This window comes from Talpa europaea (assembly GCF_964194135.1).
Source record: "Talpa europaea genome assembly, chromosome: 13".
Taxonomy (NCBI): Eukaryota; Metazoa; Chordata; class Mammalia; order Eulipotyphla; family Talpidae; genus Talpa; species Talpa europaea.
The window spans coordinates 81,278,709-81,299,200 of record NC_140080.1 but is presented as its reverse complement, the minus strand read 5'-3'; the positions used below and the strand labels follow the sequence as shown (position 1 = coordinate 81,299,200).

Here is a 20,492-nt window from a genome sequence, read left to right as displayed (position 1 = left end):
TGGGCATTAATTTGGAGGGAAAAAAAATAATGATGAAGACCAAAATGGAAACGGGAGGAGTCCCTCTATTTCCCACTTACCCTCTGACTGTGACCCGGAGCACGAGGCAGGAGATGGACTCTTTTAGGCCTCTTCTCTGGCCTTGTGGGTTCCTAGCAGCCAGCCGTCCTCAAGCTCAGTCCCACCGCAGTCAGGGCCGGCTTCATTAGCAGTAATGGCTTACAGATGAGGTGAGGAAGTGTCAAAGAGGTGACGTTAATGTCTGAGTTTATTAGTATCAGAGCCAGGTCTAAATTCAGACATTCTAAATTTTCACTCTATTCATAGCATAGATGGAAGAGAGATAGATTATTCTCAGTAGTTTATTCTTCCTTATCATAGTGTGTATCTAAATTTTGAATAATTGGTAAGTAGGACAGTTGCTGTGGAGAGTATTAAGTGCCCAGTGCCTGCATCTTACAACCTCCAGTCTGTCTCAGTTGGGGAACCAGAAGGAATAGGAGTCATGATATTCTGCCTGGCCCAGCCTCAGCTTTCAAACTAAGGGGGCTCCCAAGGCCCTGAGCGGCTTCCCCAGTTGACAGTTGCAGCCACACCACCTCCACCCACGTCTGTCACCCACAGAGCGACAGCGGGGAGAAAAGAGAAGTATGACTCCCAGCTTCCTTGTCTTGCACTTTCTGACCATCAACCCCAGGTCTGTGGCCCCTCCTGACCCAGTACTTGAGAAGGGCTGTGGCAGGCTGGGGCTCCAGGAACCCCTGTCCTTAGAGTGTGTAGTCACCTTCTGGTCGTGTCCTGGCCCCACTGGCTACTAAACCAAGCAGACCTTTATTATCCCCTGCCTGCAGTACTGTTGCTTATTCATAAAGTTGTAATATGTTCCCTTCCTAAGAGAATGACAGAAAAAATTCAAGTCACGTGGATTCTAGCAGCGCAGTTAAATTCCTAACCGGCCCTGGGGCCAGTACAGTACTCCATTGTGGATACGGTGGGCTGCATTTTAAACTGCTAACACACTGAGGAATGAAACATAAAATCTATGCTTTTTTGTACAGGAAAAGGTGAAAGCAGAATTCAGAAATGGCAAAAAAGACTTGATCTTTGTTTCATCTTACCAATGTGACTATCTACACATTCGTTACACATTAGCTTCCCGTGAATCTCTTCCTCAGTGGCCGGCAGCCTGAGACCAGCTTATGTTCGATCTGTGCTCACGTCACCTACCCCTCGTTTACGCCCCTCTCGCCATGGTTTTGGTTTTTGGAAAGCAGAGAATTTGAAGTATTCGTTTTTATTTTCTGCTGTTATATTGACAATAAAAATACCCTCTCATAAGTGGGCAGTTTAGTTGCAGTGCTAGAATAAAGGACCCTGAACCCATTTTGCAGCTTTCAGCTCTCTTGGAATTGTCTTTAAAGATCCAGCATGGGGGGCCTCCCTGGTGGCGCAAGAGGTTAAGCACCATACTATGAAGCAATCCGCAGCCTCTGCAGCACAAGTTTGATCCCCAGCTGGCCAGGGAGCTACCCACATGATGCAGCAGACCTCTCCTGACTCGCCCACTGCTCCCCTCGGCAGTGTACTTCAGTCATTCTGCCTGTTCTGTTCCCCACTCTGTCTCTACTGAATCCTCTCACCCCTGGCATCTCTGGCCTGTTCCCCAGCTCTTGTATGCATAAATAAATAAATCTTTTAAATAAATAAATAAATAAAGATCCAGCATCAGTTTTGAGAAAGTGGGAGCAGAGGGTGATAGCTGAAGAAATGGGAATGTGACTGGGGTGACTTGAGAAGACCCAAAGCCTCCTTCACTCCCTCCCTCCCTCCCCAACACTCCCATTTCCCAAGCTGGGCACCTTGCTGGCCAGGCTGGGAATCCATCTCCATTCCGGCCAGTACCAGCCCCTCTGTAAACACTGGCTGGCACCAGGGACCATTGCTGCTCCTGTGGTCAGCCCCTGGTAGCTGGCGTGAGCTCTCCAGGGTATCTCTTAACACTCTGGAGGGAGATTTTTCTTCATCCAGCCTTTCCAGGCTTCAGTTCATCATAATCCTTGACTTCCCTTTGTCTAAGAAAGGGAATTAAAATGATTTACCCAAAGTCCCTTAACAGTGTGCCTCTTTAGCCACAGCACTTTGGGGAAGCTGTGCAGCCTGGCCTGAGCTGTTAAGAAAATGGGCCCACTTAGAACCAGGCTTCTTAGAATTTCAAGCCAGAGAGAATGTTACTGGTGTTACTAGTGACACTTTCTATTCAGAATCTATTTTCCATTAACATCTGAAGACAGCAGCAGCATAAAAGTAACTCAGGATAAAGGAAACAGTTGCATGCTAGGGCCTCCCTGATTGGGCAGGGGTTAAAGACAGTGCTATCAAGTTGTTGCCAGCTACTGCAACATGAGTTCTAGCCCCAGCCAGGGAGCTAACCCACATGGCACAGCATGTGTCTTGCCCACTGCTCCCCTCAGCAGAGTATTTCAGTAGATCTGTCTGTTCTGTTCCCCACTCTGTCTCTGGTGAATCCTCTCACCCCCACACATACCTCTGCCCTACACCCCAGTTCTTGTATGCATAAATAAATAAAAATAAATATTAAAAAAAAAAACAATTACATGCAAGGGGAACTTGGAAGCTCCTAGCAAAATTTGGATCTGCTTGATTGTCTCCATTTTTTGCCTTTCCTATGTTTTTTTCTTGCTGATGACTTTCACTTTGTTCTCAAGCCCTAGGCTGATGGTTCCAGTCTCTGTCTGTGTCTTAGGGCCAGTCCTAGCCAATAGTCCAAAATACTGACTTCTTGTTTTATCTCTGCCACGTTTTAGCCATGGGGCCTGAAACAAATCAGTGTTACTATAGGTGTCAGATTCTCATATGTCAAATGAAGGTGTTGTCTAGTCCAGAGGGTGTCAAATCTTTCCACTCTCCAGGATGCTGGAATACCTTTGCAATTCAGTCCTTTCAGTGCTTTCAGTCCTTCCCAGTTGCTTAGAACCTGTACTTCCACATATGACTCCTCCAAAATCTAAATTCTTTTTACCCCTGGTCATTGTTTTCCCTTCTGCCTTCCTGAACCACAGAGTGTTTGGGGCCCCACAATTTGCATTTCTGACAAGTACCTGCCTGGGTGACGCTGATGCTGCTAGTCTTCAGTTTCAGTTCTTCATGGCAGCTTTGGGGTGGTGAACAGGACAGATGTCGTGGGGAGAATGTCACCATCATCACCGTCACATCTACCACCCAGGCATTTAACGAACTAGCTCTCTTACCTCCTTCACTGCCTCTTCCCCAATGCATGAAGAATCCAGGAAAAATAAAGAACAATAAAGTCAGACTCTGACCACAGTCGATCTTTAGCACCCCAGCCCCCACTACTACACCCTGTCCCCTTTCACACTCGCTTCCTTAAGTCCCGCCTCACATGTCCCCACCTGAAATGACCACCTCACCCTCTCTACCTGTCCTTCACAGCCTGGTGCCGCCATAAAGACTGCCCCAGACGTGACAGATAACTGTCCTCTTCCTGTGAAAACCCCTTAGTCATTCACGCTCTCACTGTTGGCTGGTCTTTAACCATGAGGTTGCTGTTTAACTGTTCAGTGTGTGCATTTATATCTTGTCTCCTTACTAGATTTTTCAGCTCCTTCAGAGCTGGAACTCTGCTTTCTACTTCCATGTCCCACAGTGTTTTCCACATAGTAGGTTAACCAAACTACTAATTACAGTGAAGCAGGAAGGGAGGAGAAAGTCTTGTGAATATGGGGGCATGGTACCCCCCGTGCAGTGTAGTGCATAAAGGGTTTATGAACTCTTGATTCTTTCACATAAGATTTTCTTATATGTTTTGAAATTATTAAATCTCAAATTTCAAAATTAAAACTTGTGAAATTTGTAATCTCAACCACATTGTTATTTCTTTGATGATCTTTTAAGAACCTTATTGTTGAGGTGATACTGGTTTACAGCACTATATGTGATTCAGAGGAACAGGGCTCACCTTCTCAGGTGTGTTTCACCACAGCCACCCCCGAGCACCCATAACCCCTTACCATAGACCACTGGGTCCCTTCTGGCCCCCCTCCAATAGCCTCAATTCTGCAGTCATGTACCTAGGCTCTGTTTCATCAACCACTTTTTTGAACTATAAAATAATATGAATCCCAAATCCCCAAGAGTAGATATTTTATACAGATCTTTTGGTTGGCTCTTCTGTGATTATAACCTACTAGGTGTAAATTCTAACTTATATGCATCTGTGATAGTCCGAATTAGAGGCATGGATATGATACCAGTCACTTATTTTAGCCTTTCAGTTTAAAACACAGCAGGGAGGTCCCCCCTTGCTTGTTTTTCTTTTTTGGTCTTAGTTCTCAAATCACATAATTCTACTGTGCTAATGTTTTTCTCATTCTCCCTCCTTTCAGTGACCTACTCAACCACCCACTTTTCTCTGTCTTTGCTTCTTCCTGTTTTCCCTGAGAAAAATTAGACAAACGGTGCTTTGATTAGTTCTTTCTGGAGCACTCGTTGCTTATCTCCTGTCTTGAGCCTTGCAGCCAATTGAAAGTTTGCACAGTGGATAGCTGTTTTACAAATCGAAAGAACACACTAAGATAATACAGTGTTGTACACAACACCAAACAAGTTTTTGAGTCATTTTATAATGACTTTACTGACTTCAAGAGGATAAAAACACAACTAATTTGTCAGTAGCTTCTTTTTTGGTGTGAGCAAGGGTCCGGGGAGGTCACTGCTTTCCCAAGGAGACAATCTTCAATTTGACGCGTTTGGGGTTGAACTATAAATGTACACTATGTTAGAATAATTTCTTGAAAAAGTAACCTCACACACAAATCACTAATACTTGGTGTTAAGGATTTTTATGTTACGTGTATGTACTTCTGTACCTTTTTCAAAGGAGTGAACAGGTGGAGGTAGAGATGCCCAGTCCTTTCTAGACATTCCCTGACCTGGTGATTTCTTAGAATTAAGACTTAGGAAAGTAATAGGAATTTTTCTAGCTGACCTAGGCCTGTTCTGTTGAAGCTGGGGATCCTATTTTCTATATAGCTCTACCTTACATTTCCATGATTTTGGAACTCCGTTGACATAACCATCCTTGAATGGAATCCAAGGTAGACTTACTTCATATGGAATTCTGTTCCAGTAAATAGTATTGTTAGGAATCTTCTAGGGTGTTCTACTTCTGTTTCCTTTCCTCTGGATTGCCTTATTCCCTTTGTTAGTGCTAATGACTGTGAAGAAGTAAACAGATCTTGTTATGTGCTCTTAATTCATTGACAACACATGTTGAAATAACCACAAACCAGGATGCTGTGTTTGGATCATGCTTGGGTCACTGAGAAATACAGCCATAGGAAGTTCTAAGACTGGACTTACTGTTAGGTTATCACATGCTTACCATTAGAACTGTGGGGTGTAAGTAGGATTTTCTCCAGGTAGATTAAAGAAAACATTGTTGGCTTAGAAAACACAAGGCCTTTCACACAACACTTGAAATAGATTGTTCTTTGGATAAGCAGAGGAAAAGAAATCTTCCTCTCTAATGGATGCATAAGAATGTTGATTAGAGGAGCCTAGTTTTAATTAAGGAATAATTAAGACATGATTTTTCTTAAGAATGGCTGGATGCCCCTTGAAGGCCTGAAAAACTGTCACATTTGTTTATTCTTATAACCCAATTATGTTCTTAAGAAATTAAAGACAGCATCTTTAAAAAAAAAAAAAAAAAAAAAGATTTATTTATTTATTTATTTATTTATACAAGCACTGGGTACAGTCAGAAGCGCGGGAGGGTGAGAGAATTCACCAGAGCCAGAGCGGGGAGCAGAGCAGGCAGAAGGACGGAAGTACACTGCTGAGGGGAGCAGCGGGTGGCAGGAGAGGTCTGCGCACCACGTGGGACCCTCCTCTGGTGGCCCGGGAGCAGCCGGGGATCGAACCAGCACTGCAGAGGCTAAAGACAGCATCTTATCTCCATATTTGTCTTAGTTGGAATTCTCTTTTCAGATATCTCTTTGAATGACTGTGTTCTCACTTGGTAAAATAACCAAAACTCTGCTTTGCCCAGTGGCACACCAGCACATGCCAGTGACGCCTCTCATCTACACTGGTCCCATGTCCCTGTGTCTTCTGTCATCTATATATAACACCCAACATGGACATTTCAGACACCTCAGAGAACCGTGTTTTCCCAGAATTTGTCTAAACATGATTGAGTCTTTCTCCCAATCCTTATCTCCCTCTCCCCTAGTTCACAAATCAGTCTGAAAAAAGCATTACTATAAAGAAAGATTATCACAGATACAGTAGTTAGGGCTTAACTGTTAAATTTTCAAGCCATATGCCCTTTTTTTCTAAAAACCATATTGCAACCTTGACAAGAGTAAAAAAGCAAAAATCTCATTAAATTTGGAACTTGTCTCAATTTACATATTATGCATCAGACTAGTCTGTGACTACAACTCATGTACATTTAATGAGTTCACTTCCTTTTCCATAATTAGATATATATTGAAATAGAAAATATGGCATTGACCATCTATATTAACAATCTATTATTCTTCAGTCAGACTTTCCTACGTAAGAGAATCTGATAGTGGAAGGATAGTGGTAAGCAAGGAAAGCAGGCAACTGGAGAAGTAGATTTGAAGTATTGCCCCCAAAATTCCAAGTAAGTCAGCTCATTTGTTTCTTAAAGTGGCATGGGTTCTAATATGACTCATTTTGTCCCCAATAAACTTGGGCAGTTATTTTACTAACTCACCAAGTGTGCAGAATACAACTTTCTGAAAATTTTTTTCAAAGCTCTGGGTTTTTCCAGCATTTGTTTGTCCTCTTTCTGCATGTATTCTTTTATTCTTTCCTCATTATATACTCCAAGTCTCTGGAACTATTTCTAAGCACTGGGGAATATATCAGTGGAGGGAAAAAAAAAAATCCCTGACCGCAAGGAGCTTATCTTCTAGTTAGGACTTTTTCTCATGACAATGCATTGTTTTCTGGGATCACAGTCTCTGGGCCCGGGATCTGAATCCTAGCCAAAACACAGAGCCCCACTGGAGAAGAACAAGCAATTCTGATCATTTCTGACTCTTGCTCGGAGTCAGCTTTAGGCAAAAGAGGTTTCGTTGTAAATTCTCTGCTTTTGCCCTTCATCTCCCCCCTTGGAATCTAATGTTCTCTCCCCGCAGCCCCCTGAGTTGAATGATTTGCCACCCAAAAAGGTGGTTTGACTCAATAATGTAGTACATTTTCTTGAGTTGGCACATTTGGCAACTTCAACTGCCACCTTGAAGCCAATGACTTTTTAAAAATATAATAATAGATATAGAAATAAAAATAAATAAAAATAAGTATAAAATTAGATCTATCCCCAACCTGTTCTCTCTACTCAAGGATCCCCAAGTGAACAGATTTGTTATCCTGGCGCACGAGGCCCTGTCGCCACCTCCCTCTCTCTAGTGTCATCCCAAGCTGCCAGTCTCCAAGCTCAATCCGGGACCTCTGTACTACTTGCTGGACTCAGAAGTGTGCCCTGCACCCCTGCTGTTTGCTCACAGAGTTCTCTCGAGAGGTAGTGCCAGCTCTCCCTGGGCACTGTCCCCACAGATCAGAACTCATCAGTCAAGTGTTTCTCAAACTCCTCTGCTCAGGAGAGCCTGTCCTTGCTTCCTTCGCTTCCATGAACCCCCTTAACCTGGACCTGTGAGAGAAGGGTCTAACAGGGACATTTGCTCTGCTTCAAACTCACATTGGACTTCAGAGTCTGACAATGTGATGGTAAAGTTTGTGGAGAACTCATCACAAGTGTGGCCTCAACTTTATGCTTTTTCCGTCTATTTTTCCTGAGTCTTTATCACCAGTTACGAAGCTGTTAATATTACTTGTGGACACTCAGAGGTGACAAAACAGTGTTTTGCACGCGAGATGGTTGGTCACTTGGCCTGTGCTTTCAGCGTAGGTGGCTGCTCGTCTTCTCATGCTCCTTGGGTGTCACTTCCTCCAGGCTCCACTGCCTGGGCTGCCGTAGTACCCCCGGATATGAGTGTGTTCTCACTGACTTCTGCTCCCCCTCACTGTGGGCTTCTTAACTTTAGGTTTTTGTCTCTTAATTTCTAACTACTAATAGGTGACTCTTCATAATTTCTATGTTTTAAATTTAGTTGTTAATTTAGTTATTCATTTTGAAATTAATTCACATAAAATAGAACTGCTCCACAGTATCGCTGTCGTTTTTCAGAGACAGTACTGTTTCTGCGTCAGTTAAGTAACTCATTCCGTTACGTGTAGAAGACCTGCAGTGTGTGCTTACTCAGACAGTTTAACTGATTTGATAATATAGCTACTTCCTGATCTGTTGGTCATTACTTTTCCTAGCGTTGGCTGTCCAGGCCCACCTAACATTTTCCAACCCCACTGCGAGCCAGATCTGCGTGGGATAGAGCATCTCCCGGGCCCCTGTCCCTCCATCTTATGTCAGGCACCCCATTAGTTCTTAGTCCTCCTCCCAAGCTATGCCCCGTTAGAAGAATAGTAGTTATTTCTCTTTCTTTCCTCTGCAGCCTCAAGCGTGGTGCCTGCACCACTAGCCTCCATATACCACTGGCATAACTCGCCTCATCCATCCTAACCTGCACCATCTGAGGGCAGTGTCAGCTGCCTGCGCCAACCACCACCCCATCTCCTCCTCTATTCAGAGATTTAATATGATCTTTAATTTTTTTTTTCATGTGCTGTGTAGCCATTTGATTTTAAATTGCACTAAAATTTCTGGAGCCTTGCCGGGTGCTTGCTAGAATTTCTGATGCTATCTGTATAATCTTTAGGTGGAAGAAGGAAAACTCCGTTGAACTTTTGTGGTAATAAAATGATTGCAGTTGAGCCCTACATCTGTTCACTGAACTTCCTGTGGGTTTTCACCAGATCACATGACTGACAGCAGAGACAGTCTTTAAAGCTTTTGGTCTGCTTGTTGTACCCAAGTCTCAACCACCAAATCAGACCTTTGCTTTGTCTCTGGGCTGGGCGTCCGGATGTCCCACTGTGGTGGGTTGATTCACTGGAACTGATAAAAACATTCCGGCCAAACTTAAGAGTCTAGCATTACCTCTGGCTCCAAAAATCAAAACAACAGCATCGTTGTGAGTAGCTCTGGATTGAGACCAAGCTCCAAACTTGAGAGATGGGTTTTCTCTCCTTGGCGAGCTGAGTCACAGGACACTATCTCGGAAAGAGAGCCACAAAATCCTGGGCCTGAGGTGGCCAGCACCCTCCCCTCTGCTCGCCTGCTCCAGATGAATTCTTGCCCTGACTGTCAAACCCAAGCACCCGTAACCCCAGACAGAACCCCTTCCGCCACTTTCCCAGCACTTCAGTGGTCCTCAGGCACATCTGCCCAACCGCCACTGGCTGGAGCCCCAAGGGAGCCTGAGAAGTTGAGAGAGGAGATGTAGGTGGAGAGTAGCGGGGTGGGCGTCAGCGCTGGGGAGGCCCAAGTGGAGCTTGTTGGCAGTCAGAAATGAAGACACTCAAGTGAGGAAGCTGGACTTCCCTCAGCCATCACAGGATGGCATTATTGTTCTCCACAGGCTCGAAGAGCAGCCTAGGGGAAAGAGGGACTTTTCTAGGCTGTTGATTTGACATTCAGATTATGACATTTCTTGGACTGAATCCTGACAAAATGTGTCCCCAGTGTCCGTTAGTTCTAAATAAAACCTTTTGTCTTTCTTTTCCTTAGCTCTCAGACTTCGATGACATATTAGAGGAGCACATATTTTTAAGAATGTCTATTTAAGTCTCAAACTATGTTGACTCTCTAGCCAGCTAGACAAACAGGTAGTTTTGGGAAGGGGGAGTCAAATTAAATGCAGCTTGGCCACAGTGCGTTACTCACATTCAGGTACGTTGACTAAATAGTGTTTTCAAAACCCTTGTGCAGGGTATGCATATTATTCACCTTTTTAAAATGTTCCCAGTGCATTGTCTTAAAAACAACTCTTTGCAGGAAGAAGGAGGCGTTGTACCTTGTGCTTTCAGATGTTAGCTTTATAGAGCCAGTCCTCCTGTACGTGCTCTTATCCTTCTTGCTCGGTATGCACTAGCCCCCTTTCTGAACCTTCTAAGTGCTGATGAAAAGTTCCAAGCAGTGACCCCAAAAGTGATACCTCACAGCTCACTTGCTGCTTTGAGAAGCTTTGGGGGTGTACAATGTGCTGTGTGCACGTTCAAGTTTTGCCCATAATGGAAGGGCATTCACACTTGCTCTTTGGGTTCCTGTGTGTCCAGTACTCACTCCCGAGACAGTGACTTAGCCCAGTCTCGGACAGGGTCGAGCACTAACTGGCCAGCACATGCAGGGGACCACACCTGGAAGCTCCACCCACTTAGCTGTAAGCTGCTCAGGCCACAGAGCCACCCAACAGCCTCATGTTTGTCTTGGTTTTAAGCAATTGGGAGGCTTAGTCTTTAAAACCATCTGTAGCCAACCCACAGGACAGCTCAGAAACCTTCAGATATTTACCTTCTCCCCGAGACTGCCACTATTAGGGTAGCTAATTAGAAGCCAGCAAATGCTTGAATTCAGGGTAGCAGCTGAACCCAAGTCTGGCCCATTCAGCCCAAGCGGACCCAAAGGTGCCTGGGAGGCATGGCAGAGAATACACATGTATAGACCTTACTGGAGTCACCTCATAAAACCACACCCAGTCAGACTTGGAAGGAGCTCAGAGGTCCTTCATTTACACCAGGTGAGAATTTTGAGCCCTGAAGAGATGCCATGACTTGCCCCAAACTCCCAGTTTGCCAGTAGCTGAACCAGCGCAGAGCCAAGCCTTCATGACCCCCAGCCTGGGGCTGCCTGAATCCCAGACTGGGTCGGGTCCTGGAGGTCAGTCCCTTCAGTGTGGAAACGCAGACACAAAGGGTAAGGGACACAGTGGTGGGCGGGGGCACTAACGAGCTGTTTGCAGTTTGTTGTCATTACTTGGGAAGACAGGGAGCTAGTGTCTGCACAAAAGAGATGTTTTACCTGTGGCCTCGAGAGTTTCATTCAGCCTGTGGCTCCACCACTTACTAGCTCTGTCCTCTTTGTTGTGTATTTATCCTTTTGAGCCTTGGGTTTCTTACTACTCAGTAGAGTTAATACCTATTGTATATTGTGCAAATTTGAAGTCATTCATTCATTCATTTACCTCATCATTCGGCAAACACTTAAGTGTCCTGCATCTGGGGGAGACAAACATGCACAAGTAAACAAATAAGGTAGCCACTGTTTGTCTGGAAGGAAATAAACCATCAAGGTGAGAGATGTCCACTGATGCCCACTTGCGTTGTTTATCAGGTGGTCTTGGATTTGGTGGGCCATCTCTGGTGCACTTCCCTGCTGGGTGGGCACTGAGCTTCTGTATAACCTGGGCCCTTCCAACCCCTGGCAGCTCAGGGATTAGATGTCACACCCTTGACTACACCTCGGGTGTTGTTGAACACGCCATATAATAAATAATACAGGAAGGCTCTCAACTCCTAGGGCATGTTCCTTCTGACAAATAAGTCCCAAAGTGCCCCTGCTACCCTCATTACCATAACCAAAACCCACCTCAAGGCCAGCCCCTCTTCAGCTGGGTTGATAATACAACAGAGTTGTTGTGTAGATGTGAAGTCATGTTTCCATTCACTTAACTCATCATTCCACAAACAATGGCTGAGAGGAGGGCAATGCTTCAGAACCTGCCTTCACTTCGCTCTTTACAGATGTTCATGAAGATGAGCCTGTCGCTTTTAATCCTTTTGTCAGTGCTTGTCCCTGGAATTTTGCATGGGGCACTCAGGCCCTTTATGCTTCTGATATTAGAGGTCAGGAAACAGGGTTGCCCAGTGAGATGTGTTCGTTTGAGTGTCATAAGGAAAACGGGCTTAGGACAGACCAGTCACTCATTTCTTTTCTTTAGACTTGATTCCTGGAAGTTGTGAAATAAGAGCATACCTGACTCTTGCATGGCAGGATTAATAGCCAGCATTTCTCGAGTGCTCGCTCTGTGGTAGGCACTGTGGAAGCCCTTTCACATGAGTCATCTGACTTGATTGTCACAACCCTGTGACGTAGACAGGACAGTTAAGTTCAATTCAAAATCTCAGAATAAACTTTAATTTTTAAGAGCCTAAGTCTGAGTGAAAGGATGAGACTTGGCTTGAGTCATCCAGCTGTAAGGATTTGACTTTTAACTCACAAATGCTGGGGTTGGGTGTGGCCTACCACGGTTACATTTCTGCTAGGCACTCAGTAAATGTTTGCTGAGTAAAAGGATGAACAAATTGCAAAAGAAGGGGTTAAAGCTCAATTTATCTTCCTGCCCTTTGAGTGTTTTTCCTAGTAAATTCAAAGATTAAATGAGTAACCATTTGTCAAGTGCTTGAACATGCCTGCCACATGATAGGTAATCAATCCTGTTAGCCATAATCTCAGCACTGATTGCTAAGTTTTGTTGTTGTTTTTTTAAAGATTTATTTATTTAATGCATACAATAGCTGGGGTACAGGCCAGAGATGTGGGGGGTGAGAGGATTCACCAGAGACAGTGGGAACAGAGCAGGCAGATTGACCCAAGTACACTGCTGATGGGAGCAGCGGGCAAGACAGGGGAGGTCTGCTGCACCATGTGGGTAGCTCCCTGGCCAGGTGGAGATGGAACTCATGCTGCAGAGGCTGCGGATTGCTTCATAATGTGGTGCTTAACCCCTTGCGCCACCGGGGAGGCCCTGATTGCTAAGTTTTTATGGAAGACTTCTGTAAAAATAATCATTGAGGGCCGGCCTCCCCAGTGGCGCAGCGGTTGAGCGCTGGGTTGCAAAGCTGCCCGCAGCCTCTGCAGCACCAGTTCGATTCCCGGCTGCTCCCCGGCCACCGGAGGAGGGTCCCACATGGCACACAGACTTCTCCTGCCGCCCGCTGCTCCCCTCAGCAGTGTACTTTGGTCCTCGGCCTGCTCTGCTCCCCGCTCTGGCTCTGGTGAATTCTCTCACCCTCCCGTGCTTCTGACTGTACCCAGTGCTTGTATAAATAAATAAAAATAAATCTTTAAAAAAAAATACCAATCCTTAAATTGAAGAATTTAAAAAATAATAATAATAATCATTGACCAGCGTAATGAAAAACTTAGTCATAATCTCTACCTGTTTGCTCTTGACGGATAAAATTGACACAATTCTGTTTGCCGTGTACTGTTCTGTACTTTACCTAGACTGCAAGTTCTTACCACTCTGGGTGTCCCCCATATTGAGATTTTGTTTACTGCACTGGAAAGCCAAGGTTATTTATCTCTCAAATAGTTTGATATTTATTTATTCTTAAATAGTTATTTATTCATCTCTCAAATAGTTTGCTTTCCGATTAGAAGAAAAGTCTGGACCTTCTTGAAGAGATAAGCTGGCCTTTGTCGATGGGGGTAAAGGGTGCATTGCTGTTTTGACATAAACTTGAGCCGATATGACCATGAGGCATTTTCGTCTGTGCTGGTGGCAGGAAGGATAGCGGTGGGGGTGCCAGCCAGGTGCTTTTCCCAGGGGCCTTTTCCTACATCTTCCCGTGCATGACCAAGTGTAGTCTTTGACTCATTGCTCCTTCTAACTGAATAATCATCAGACTTTCCCAAAAACCAAGAGGGCAGGTAAACTTAGTGCGACTCTTGCCTGAGTCTCTTTAATTTAGTTGGAAAGACTTCTTACCCAAAAAAAGTGTTCATTGTATTTCCCAATGCACCCTTCTGGGAGATGCAGACAGTTGTCTCGTGGAAGGGGCCCCATCTTTTCCTAAAGCCTTCATAGGAAAGCCCCCAAATATTTCACCAGGTAGAGAAAAGCTTTCACATCTTTAAGTCATTTCTAAGAAGAAGAGCATCTCACTGGCTACCTTACCATGTGAGATGTGGATGTTATTTTTCCAGCTGAAAGAGGCTGAATATAGGGGGCTCTGACCTTTTCAAACTACCGCCTCTGCCACCTCCCTTCTGTCCAGTTGGTGTGGGAGGTTTGCTGCAGTTTGAGGCCACTCTGAGAACCAGGACTTTCATCCTCGTTATTAGGGGATAAATTTCTTTCCTTCTTCGGGACACAGGTCTCCCTCCTTTCTTGATTTTTGATATCCCTGTGGCTCTGCAGTTACTCACTAAGCACCAGCGACATGCTGCCTTCTGTGCCCTGTAATGAAAGGGCTGGCCCTGAAGGGCTCCCCGAGCCTAGGAGAATGGAATTTAAGCAGAACGCACTGAGGTGACTAAAATCCACTCGCACTTTCCAGACTTCCCTCCTGTCAGAGCAAGGCTTTCCCCCCGCTCTCCACCCACGTGGGATCTAGAACCAGCCCTGAGCCTCTCCAGACCTTGCTCACCATCCGGGAGTGGGCTGGGCCACACTGGCCTCTGCAAGCCATGGCAGTGACGGATGGTTCATGGCTGTGGCCAGAACCCCCAGATGGGCTTGGTGCGCGGGAAGCATTCGGTCGCGCCCTATTAATACACACAGATTTTTCTCGGAAAAGAAGATCTATATGTTGCTACCTGTAAGACACCTGATTCCGTGACTAAGACTTATCATCATCTCCAAAAACTCTGTCCCACATACCTGAGACACTCATGCCAGGCTGCAAGCAGCACAGTGTGTGAGAGGGCTCCTCGAGGGTGCCAAGCACCCCAGGCCCCAGAGGCCGTCCAGCTACCACAAGGTTATGGTACACAGAGAGAACACTGGCCCAGGCAGAGGGACTCGGGGCATTTACTGGGCGGATGAGAGAAAGGGAACTTCCTGGAATCCCAGTCATGTCAGTAAGTGCCGGAAGTACTGCCACATCTCTGAGCCCATCAACCTTTTTCAACCAGACTGACCCGAAGAGCCCGTCAGAAGCCGTCCTCTGAATCCTGCGATCAGCATGCCGTCAGCACACACCACGGCTTCTGGCTTCCGCTCATCGTGATGAAGAACTGATTCAAAACGCTCACTTTCTGTAGGGGCTGGGCTTTCGCTCCACCAGAGTGGTTTTGCAGAGGGACTGAAGTATGGGGAGCAGAGTGTAAGGGAGGACCTAGGAGTAGGTAACACTGGAGCTGGGGCCGCTCATAAAACCCATTTGTTCGTATCCTGTATTCACACAGTGCCCTGGGAGCCATGGAATAGAGAGCTGGTTTTCCCTGAAATGATAACACATGGGGACAGTGCTGGCCAGAGGACCCTCCTCTTCAGGAGGGCACAGGAATTCCTGTACACACTTTTTCAAGATTTAACTCAAAACTTACCACAAAGCATTTCCTGCCTAACTCTGCCCCTCTCCCATCATTCTCAAACTCTGAGGATCTGGCACTTAGCCTTTGTCATTATAAACATTTTAAAAGTACTGTAACTGTGTGTGTGTGTGTGTGTGTGTGTGTGTAGCTCCTCCCTCCCTCCCCTTCTTTACTTTTATTATCTTTTTTTTTATATTAATTTTTTTTATTTACATCATTGTTCATTTGTAAACAATATTGCTTCCCCCCACCCCATCAGGTGTAGTCCCCATAGTTTCCTTCCCCAGTGCACCAGTGCACCATCACCTCAGTCCCCTGTGCTCCTCCCTCCCTCCTCTGACCCCTCTCCCTCCTCCTCCCCTGCAGGATGTCTCTGATTTATAATTGTCCGTTTTTGCTTTGTTGTGTTTTGTACTGTTATTTTTTTTTACACTGATGTCTTATTTGGTTCCCCTATATTCCTGCTATAAGTGAAACCATCCGATATTTTTCTTTTTCCTTCTGGCTTATTTCACTGAGCATCATTCCTTCTAGTTCCATCCACTTTGCTGCGAATGGCATGAGTTTATCTTTTTTGATTGCTGAATAATATTCCATTGTGTGTATGTGCCATATCTTCTTGATCCAGTCATCTATTTTTGGGCATTTGGGTTGTTTCCAGGTTTTACCTATTGTAAATAGTGCTGCAATAAACATAGGGGTACAGGTGGTCTTTTGTTTTTTGTTTTTTTTTTTAATTAATAAATTTTATTTTTATATTCCCCATACAATTGCAATCCCCCCATTCTGAACCCAATCCCTCCCCTCCCGCCCCCCACCCCCCAAAAAGTGTTTATCTTTTTTAAATTCACCCAACTAGTCATCTCAGTTCATGGCCCAACTAGTCCTGTCAGTTCAGGCCCACTTGCCCCCACCCTGGGCCAGGCCCTGCCCCATGTGCCCCCAGTTCTCCACTCTGCACAGAGCTTCTCTCGCCAAGTTTCCCTGTCAAGTCCCCAAACCCTCCCAGAACCTTAGCATGCAGCCCAGTCCACCTGGCTCTCAGGCCTCCCTTGACTGGCTCCCTTCCCACCCTGCTCACTGGTTCCCTGCCCCTGCCTCCCCCCCTCAGACCTCGAGCAGGTTGCCCTTACTCCACTGTTGTCGTTATTCTGTTGCCACTGCTGCTCTCTGACCTCCTCCTCCTCCCCCAGACTGCCCTTCAGCAAGGACAGGGCCCGGGTGGCTGCAGGCCCCTCCGTCCCTAGGCCCTGGCGCACACAGAGCAGAGCAGCAGGCGCCAGCCAGTAGAATGAAAACGTGCATCCTCACATAGGGAGACCTGAGGGACATTCTGGGAGTGACGACCTCCGCAGGGGAACATGTTTCTCACAATGGGCCTCCCCCAAACCTCCCCAGAAGGGGCGCAGAGGAAACAAGAGAGGGAGCCCTCCCCACCCATGTTCCTGCCTCATGATGTGAAATGCCCAGGTGCTACGCGGTCACCACCCCCGGGTGCTGTGCACCAGCAGTCCTTTGTGTGTTGGCTGCTCTGCGGTCCCCTGCCAGCCCACGGGAGGGGCAGCAAGGCTAATGGAAGGGAGCTCCTCCAGAGGAAAGCAGCGCTAGAAGCCCCAGAGTCAAGATGGATGACGGGAAACATCCCAATAAACACATTTTAGATTTAAAAAGGGGCAGGAGGATTGTGAGTGAGATACATAAAGCATTTTAGTACGGGACCTAGTGAATGTTCAATATACGGTTGATTGTTTCATTTATGATTTCACTGTTTCATTTATCAAATTATTAAGTACCTGGCCACTGTCCATGAAGATATAACCGCCAGTAAAGCAGATACGCCGCCGGCCTTCGTGGGTTTGCGTTGTGCTAGAATGCCGTGCGTGTGGGCCCGGGCGCGGCGTGCGTGGGGTTGTTCCCTCTTCTCTGCCTTCATTCTCTCTCACCTGCCGTGCCTGTCCTCTCAGGACACAGTTGCTCTCCTGCTGCCTGCCCCACCTGGGACAAGGTCACCAAACCACAGCCACTGCTGGAGTCGCCTTGGTCAGGCCAGAGGCCCCGGGGGCTTTCAGTACCACCAGCGGGCTCCTCGGGCTGCTGCGCAGAGAATCACTTCCTCTGCCCCGGCTGGATAAATAGGTCAGGAGTTAAAATTAGAAAATCCAAAGCCCCGATCCTGGTGCAGAGCTACAATGAAAGTGCTGCTTAGACCCTGGAAACGCTGGTTTGAGATGCTCACCGTGACTGCAGAGAGGGGGCCAGGGCCACCCGGGGTGGGCCTAAGGTCTTCCTGAGCCTCCTGGAGGAGTCTCATCAGCATCTTCCTCTGTAATGCCAAAGCCATCCCTGCCAGACCCCCGGGAGAAGGAGGCCGAGCCCAGAACCGTGACCAAGGTTCCACTGTGGGTGGGTGCCTGTCTCCGCGGGTCACAGCTCAGGAGTGTCAGGGAAAGGCCTCACCTCCAAGGAGCCCAGCCCTGAAAGCCAAGTCTCAGCATTGTGCAGTGGAGAATCTTTGCTTGACCAGTCGGCCACCCCATGCAGTGGCCGGGGTGGGGGTGGAGGGGGTGGACATGTTGTTTTGTGTTGTCTCTCATCTACCTCTACCAGGTCCCTGCTCCTGTCAGAGCCCTTGGGGCTATTTGTCTTCCCTCCAGGTATTTACACCTTCTTAGGGAAGCAAGAAATTTCATCAAGCCCCAGAGCTCTCAGGCCCTGTGACCAGCTAGGGAGCTGAGCTCCCTGCACACACCACCACTTAAACTACTGCTGCTTTTGCTTGTGTGTGGAACTGAGAGGTTATAAAATCATCTTGTTTTCATTGCAGAAATTTCCAGAATTGAAATTCAAATATGTGGAAGAGGAGCAGCCTGAGGAGTTTTTTATCCCCTACGTCTGGTCTCTGGTCTACAACTCAGCAGTGGGCCTGTACTGGAACCCACAGGACATCCAGCTGTTCGCAATGGATTCCGACTGAGGACAGGTCACGCCTTGCACCCTGACCCCCCTCCAGCCAAGCAGTTCTTCTAGTTATTTTCTTTCTGGGGAACAGAAGTAGACAGATTGCCAGTGTATCTTCTGTTAAAGAGGATCACACAGGCGTGTTTCCCTTGCACACTTGGATTTGAGGAATCGGTGCCAGTTGGCAATAGATCACTCAACTTAGATTGTAGTGCAAAAAGAGGGGGGTGGGTGGTAGGGGGATACATAACCATAATAAATGTAAAAACCTGCTATTCCACATGCAATTTTATTTCTAAACCAAAAATCTAGAGCTTTTCCAGGATGCCTCAGGCATATAACACTTTACCAGGACATACTATTTTTTTTTTGCATGTTTAAGATTTTTATTTTGGTCTCAGTGTGTGTGTTTCTTTCGATATTAAGAAATAATCAATCTGAAAAGATGACGGGAAGGGAATTAATAAGATAATGAAGTCACATGTGGGTGGCTGCCTGCCAGAGGGCCCACAGTGGGCAGTGGGCTCGAAGCCTTTAGAATCCTCTGTACTGTCCCCTCAAAGAAAGAAATGGCTCCTCTGTGAAGCCCAGATCAGCTTTTCTGTAGATTTGGCCTCTGAGCTGTAGCCAGAATTAAATTGAAGTCTAGCACAAATTAAGTTAATCTACTTTGTATTAATCATTGGAAAAAGAAAAGCTTCATTTTGAAAGCAATCTTTTTTCTTCAACCAGACTAGTAGGAGAGAAAGGAGACCGATCTGATTAATATAATATTCCCCATGAGATGAAAAGCATGTTTTTGTCTTCTTTTTGAGTTCTTTGGGTTTAAGCTCTGTGCAGTGTGTGTGTTTGGCGCCTAAGCTGGAGGAGGGAGCTCCTCTGGGGGCAGAGTGCACCTCGGAGCAGGGGCAGCAAGGGCTCAGTACACCGGCCCTGTTGAGTCGGCCCCGCGCCCGTGACCGGCCCACTCTCTGACTAGTTAGGACTGCACTGGACACATCTGTGTATCAGGAACCAGCTCCTCCTGTCCCCATGTCCCTGGCTGGAGGCCTAGTTCATTTTATTCCATCCCTGGCTTCTGAGGGCCAGGGAAGAGCCACCTTGGGTCACCCCAGGCTCAGTAAAAGGTTAAGCACCCCGCTGACAGGACAGTGCACATCTGTGTGCTGTCCACCATGAAAAGCCTGGGCCATTCCATCCTCCCGGCAGGCTTTGAGGTTGGCTGGGTGGCTTCTTCTCCCTGGTGAGGATAGCTGCTGAGACTGAGGCTCTCCGAGGCCAACTGAGGAAGGGCTGTCGCTGGTGGGTAGGCCAGGAGACAAATGAAGCTTGCCTATCTCCTCCTTGGGCCACGGCCTCTTACCTGTCCCGACCACAGGCCAGGGACTCCTTTCACTAAAGGTCTCGTGGCCCTGCTCAGCCCAGCAGCAGAAGCACAATGACAGCTTGGCTTAGTCTGCTTGGGGAATCAAGGGGGGGGGGGGCATCCTGAAGGTGGCAGGAGCAGTCCTCTCAGGAGGGGGAAATGATTTGATTATCATTTCAGGTAGCAATTATTTTTATTTCCTATGTGGGAAATGATTTATGGCTTTAATTTGTTTCTGAAGCATTTTGATTCACTTCCTTTTTTAAAACCAAAACTCAAAATGTTTAACTTAGCGGAGTCTCTGGTAGGAACACAGAAGCATCCCCCAAGGCTGAAGGCTGGGCAGTGCCAGGTGACAGTCACTGGGCTACAGGACTGTTACCTCTGGCGACAGGGAAAGATGGCCCCCCAAAAGTGGCTCATAGAGGGCGCACTTCCAAGAAGCCTAGATTGAGGGAATCTACAGTCTCTTCCTCAGGCCACCTGGCTCTCCCAGGTGCCCCAAAGTCCCCATCTCCAGCAGAGCCCTCGCCCTGCCCACCCCTCCCCCATCAGCCTCACAGCAGAAGTGCTCACTTGCCTAAAGCTGGGCTGCAGACATGCAGCACCCCCTGCTCTAGCTACGAAGCTGCCAGGTGCCTATTTTTGTGAAAGATTTATTACTTGGCAATAAAGAAATTAAATGATAAACTTTAATATCTTTGAGTATTAATTTGTTTGGAAATTTTCTTGTTTTTCACAAAGTAAAAATGCGGGCAATGAGGCACTGTAAGGGCCATCACATGTCAGGATGGAAATTAACATCGGATTTTATCCTGGATATGAAGCTGTTATTACAGGACGTCATCAACAGAGCATTCTAACCGTGTGCTTTTT

At 46.6% G+C, this 20,492-nt stretch overlaps 1 protein-coding gene across 13 annotated transcripts in view; it reads left to right on the top strand.

Moving 5' to 3' along the window:
• The window catches only part of DYM (dymeclin), a gene marked incomplete at both ends in the record, with an annotated part of 301,077 nt that extends 282,811 nt beyond the window's left edge, over positions 1-18,266 (top strand). For all 13 annotated transcript variants that reach the window (XM_084252050.1, XM_084252049.1, XM_084252048.1 and 10 more), the window contains one exon: positions 18,117-18,266. In XM_084252050.1, the coding sequence (XP_084108176.1) occupies positions 18,117-18,266 (150 nt within the window). The remainder of the gene's footprint in view (positions 1-18,116) is intronic.
• Between the last annotated feature and the right edge of the window lie 2,226 nt (positions 18,267-20,492).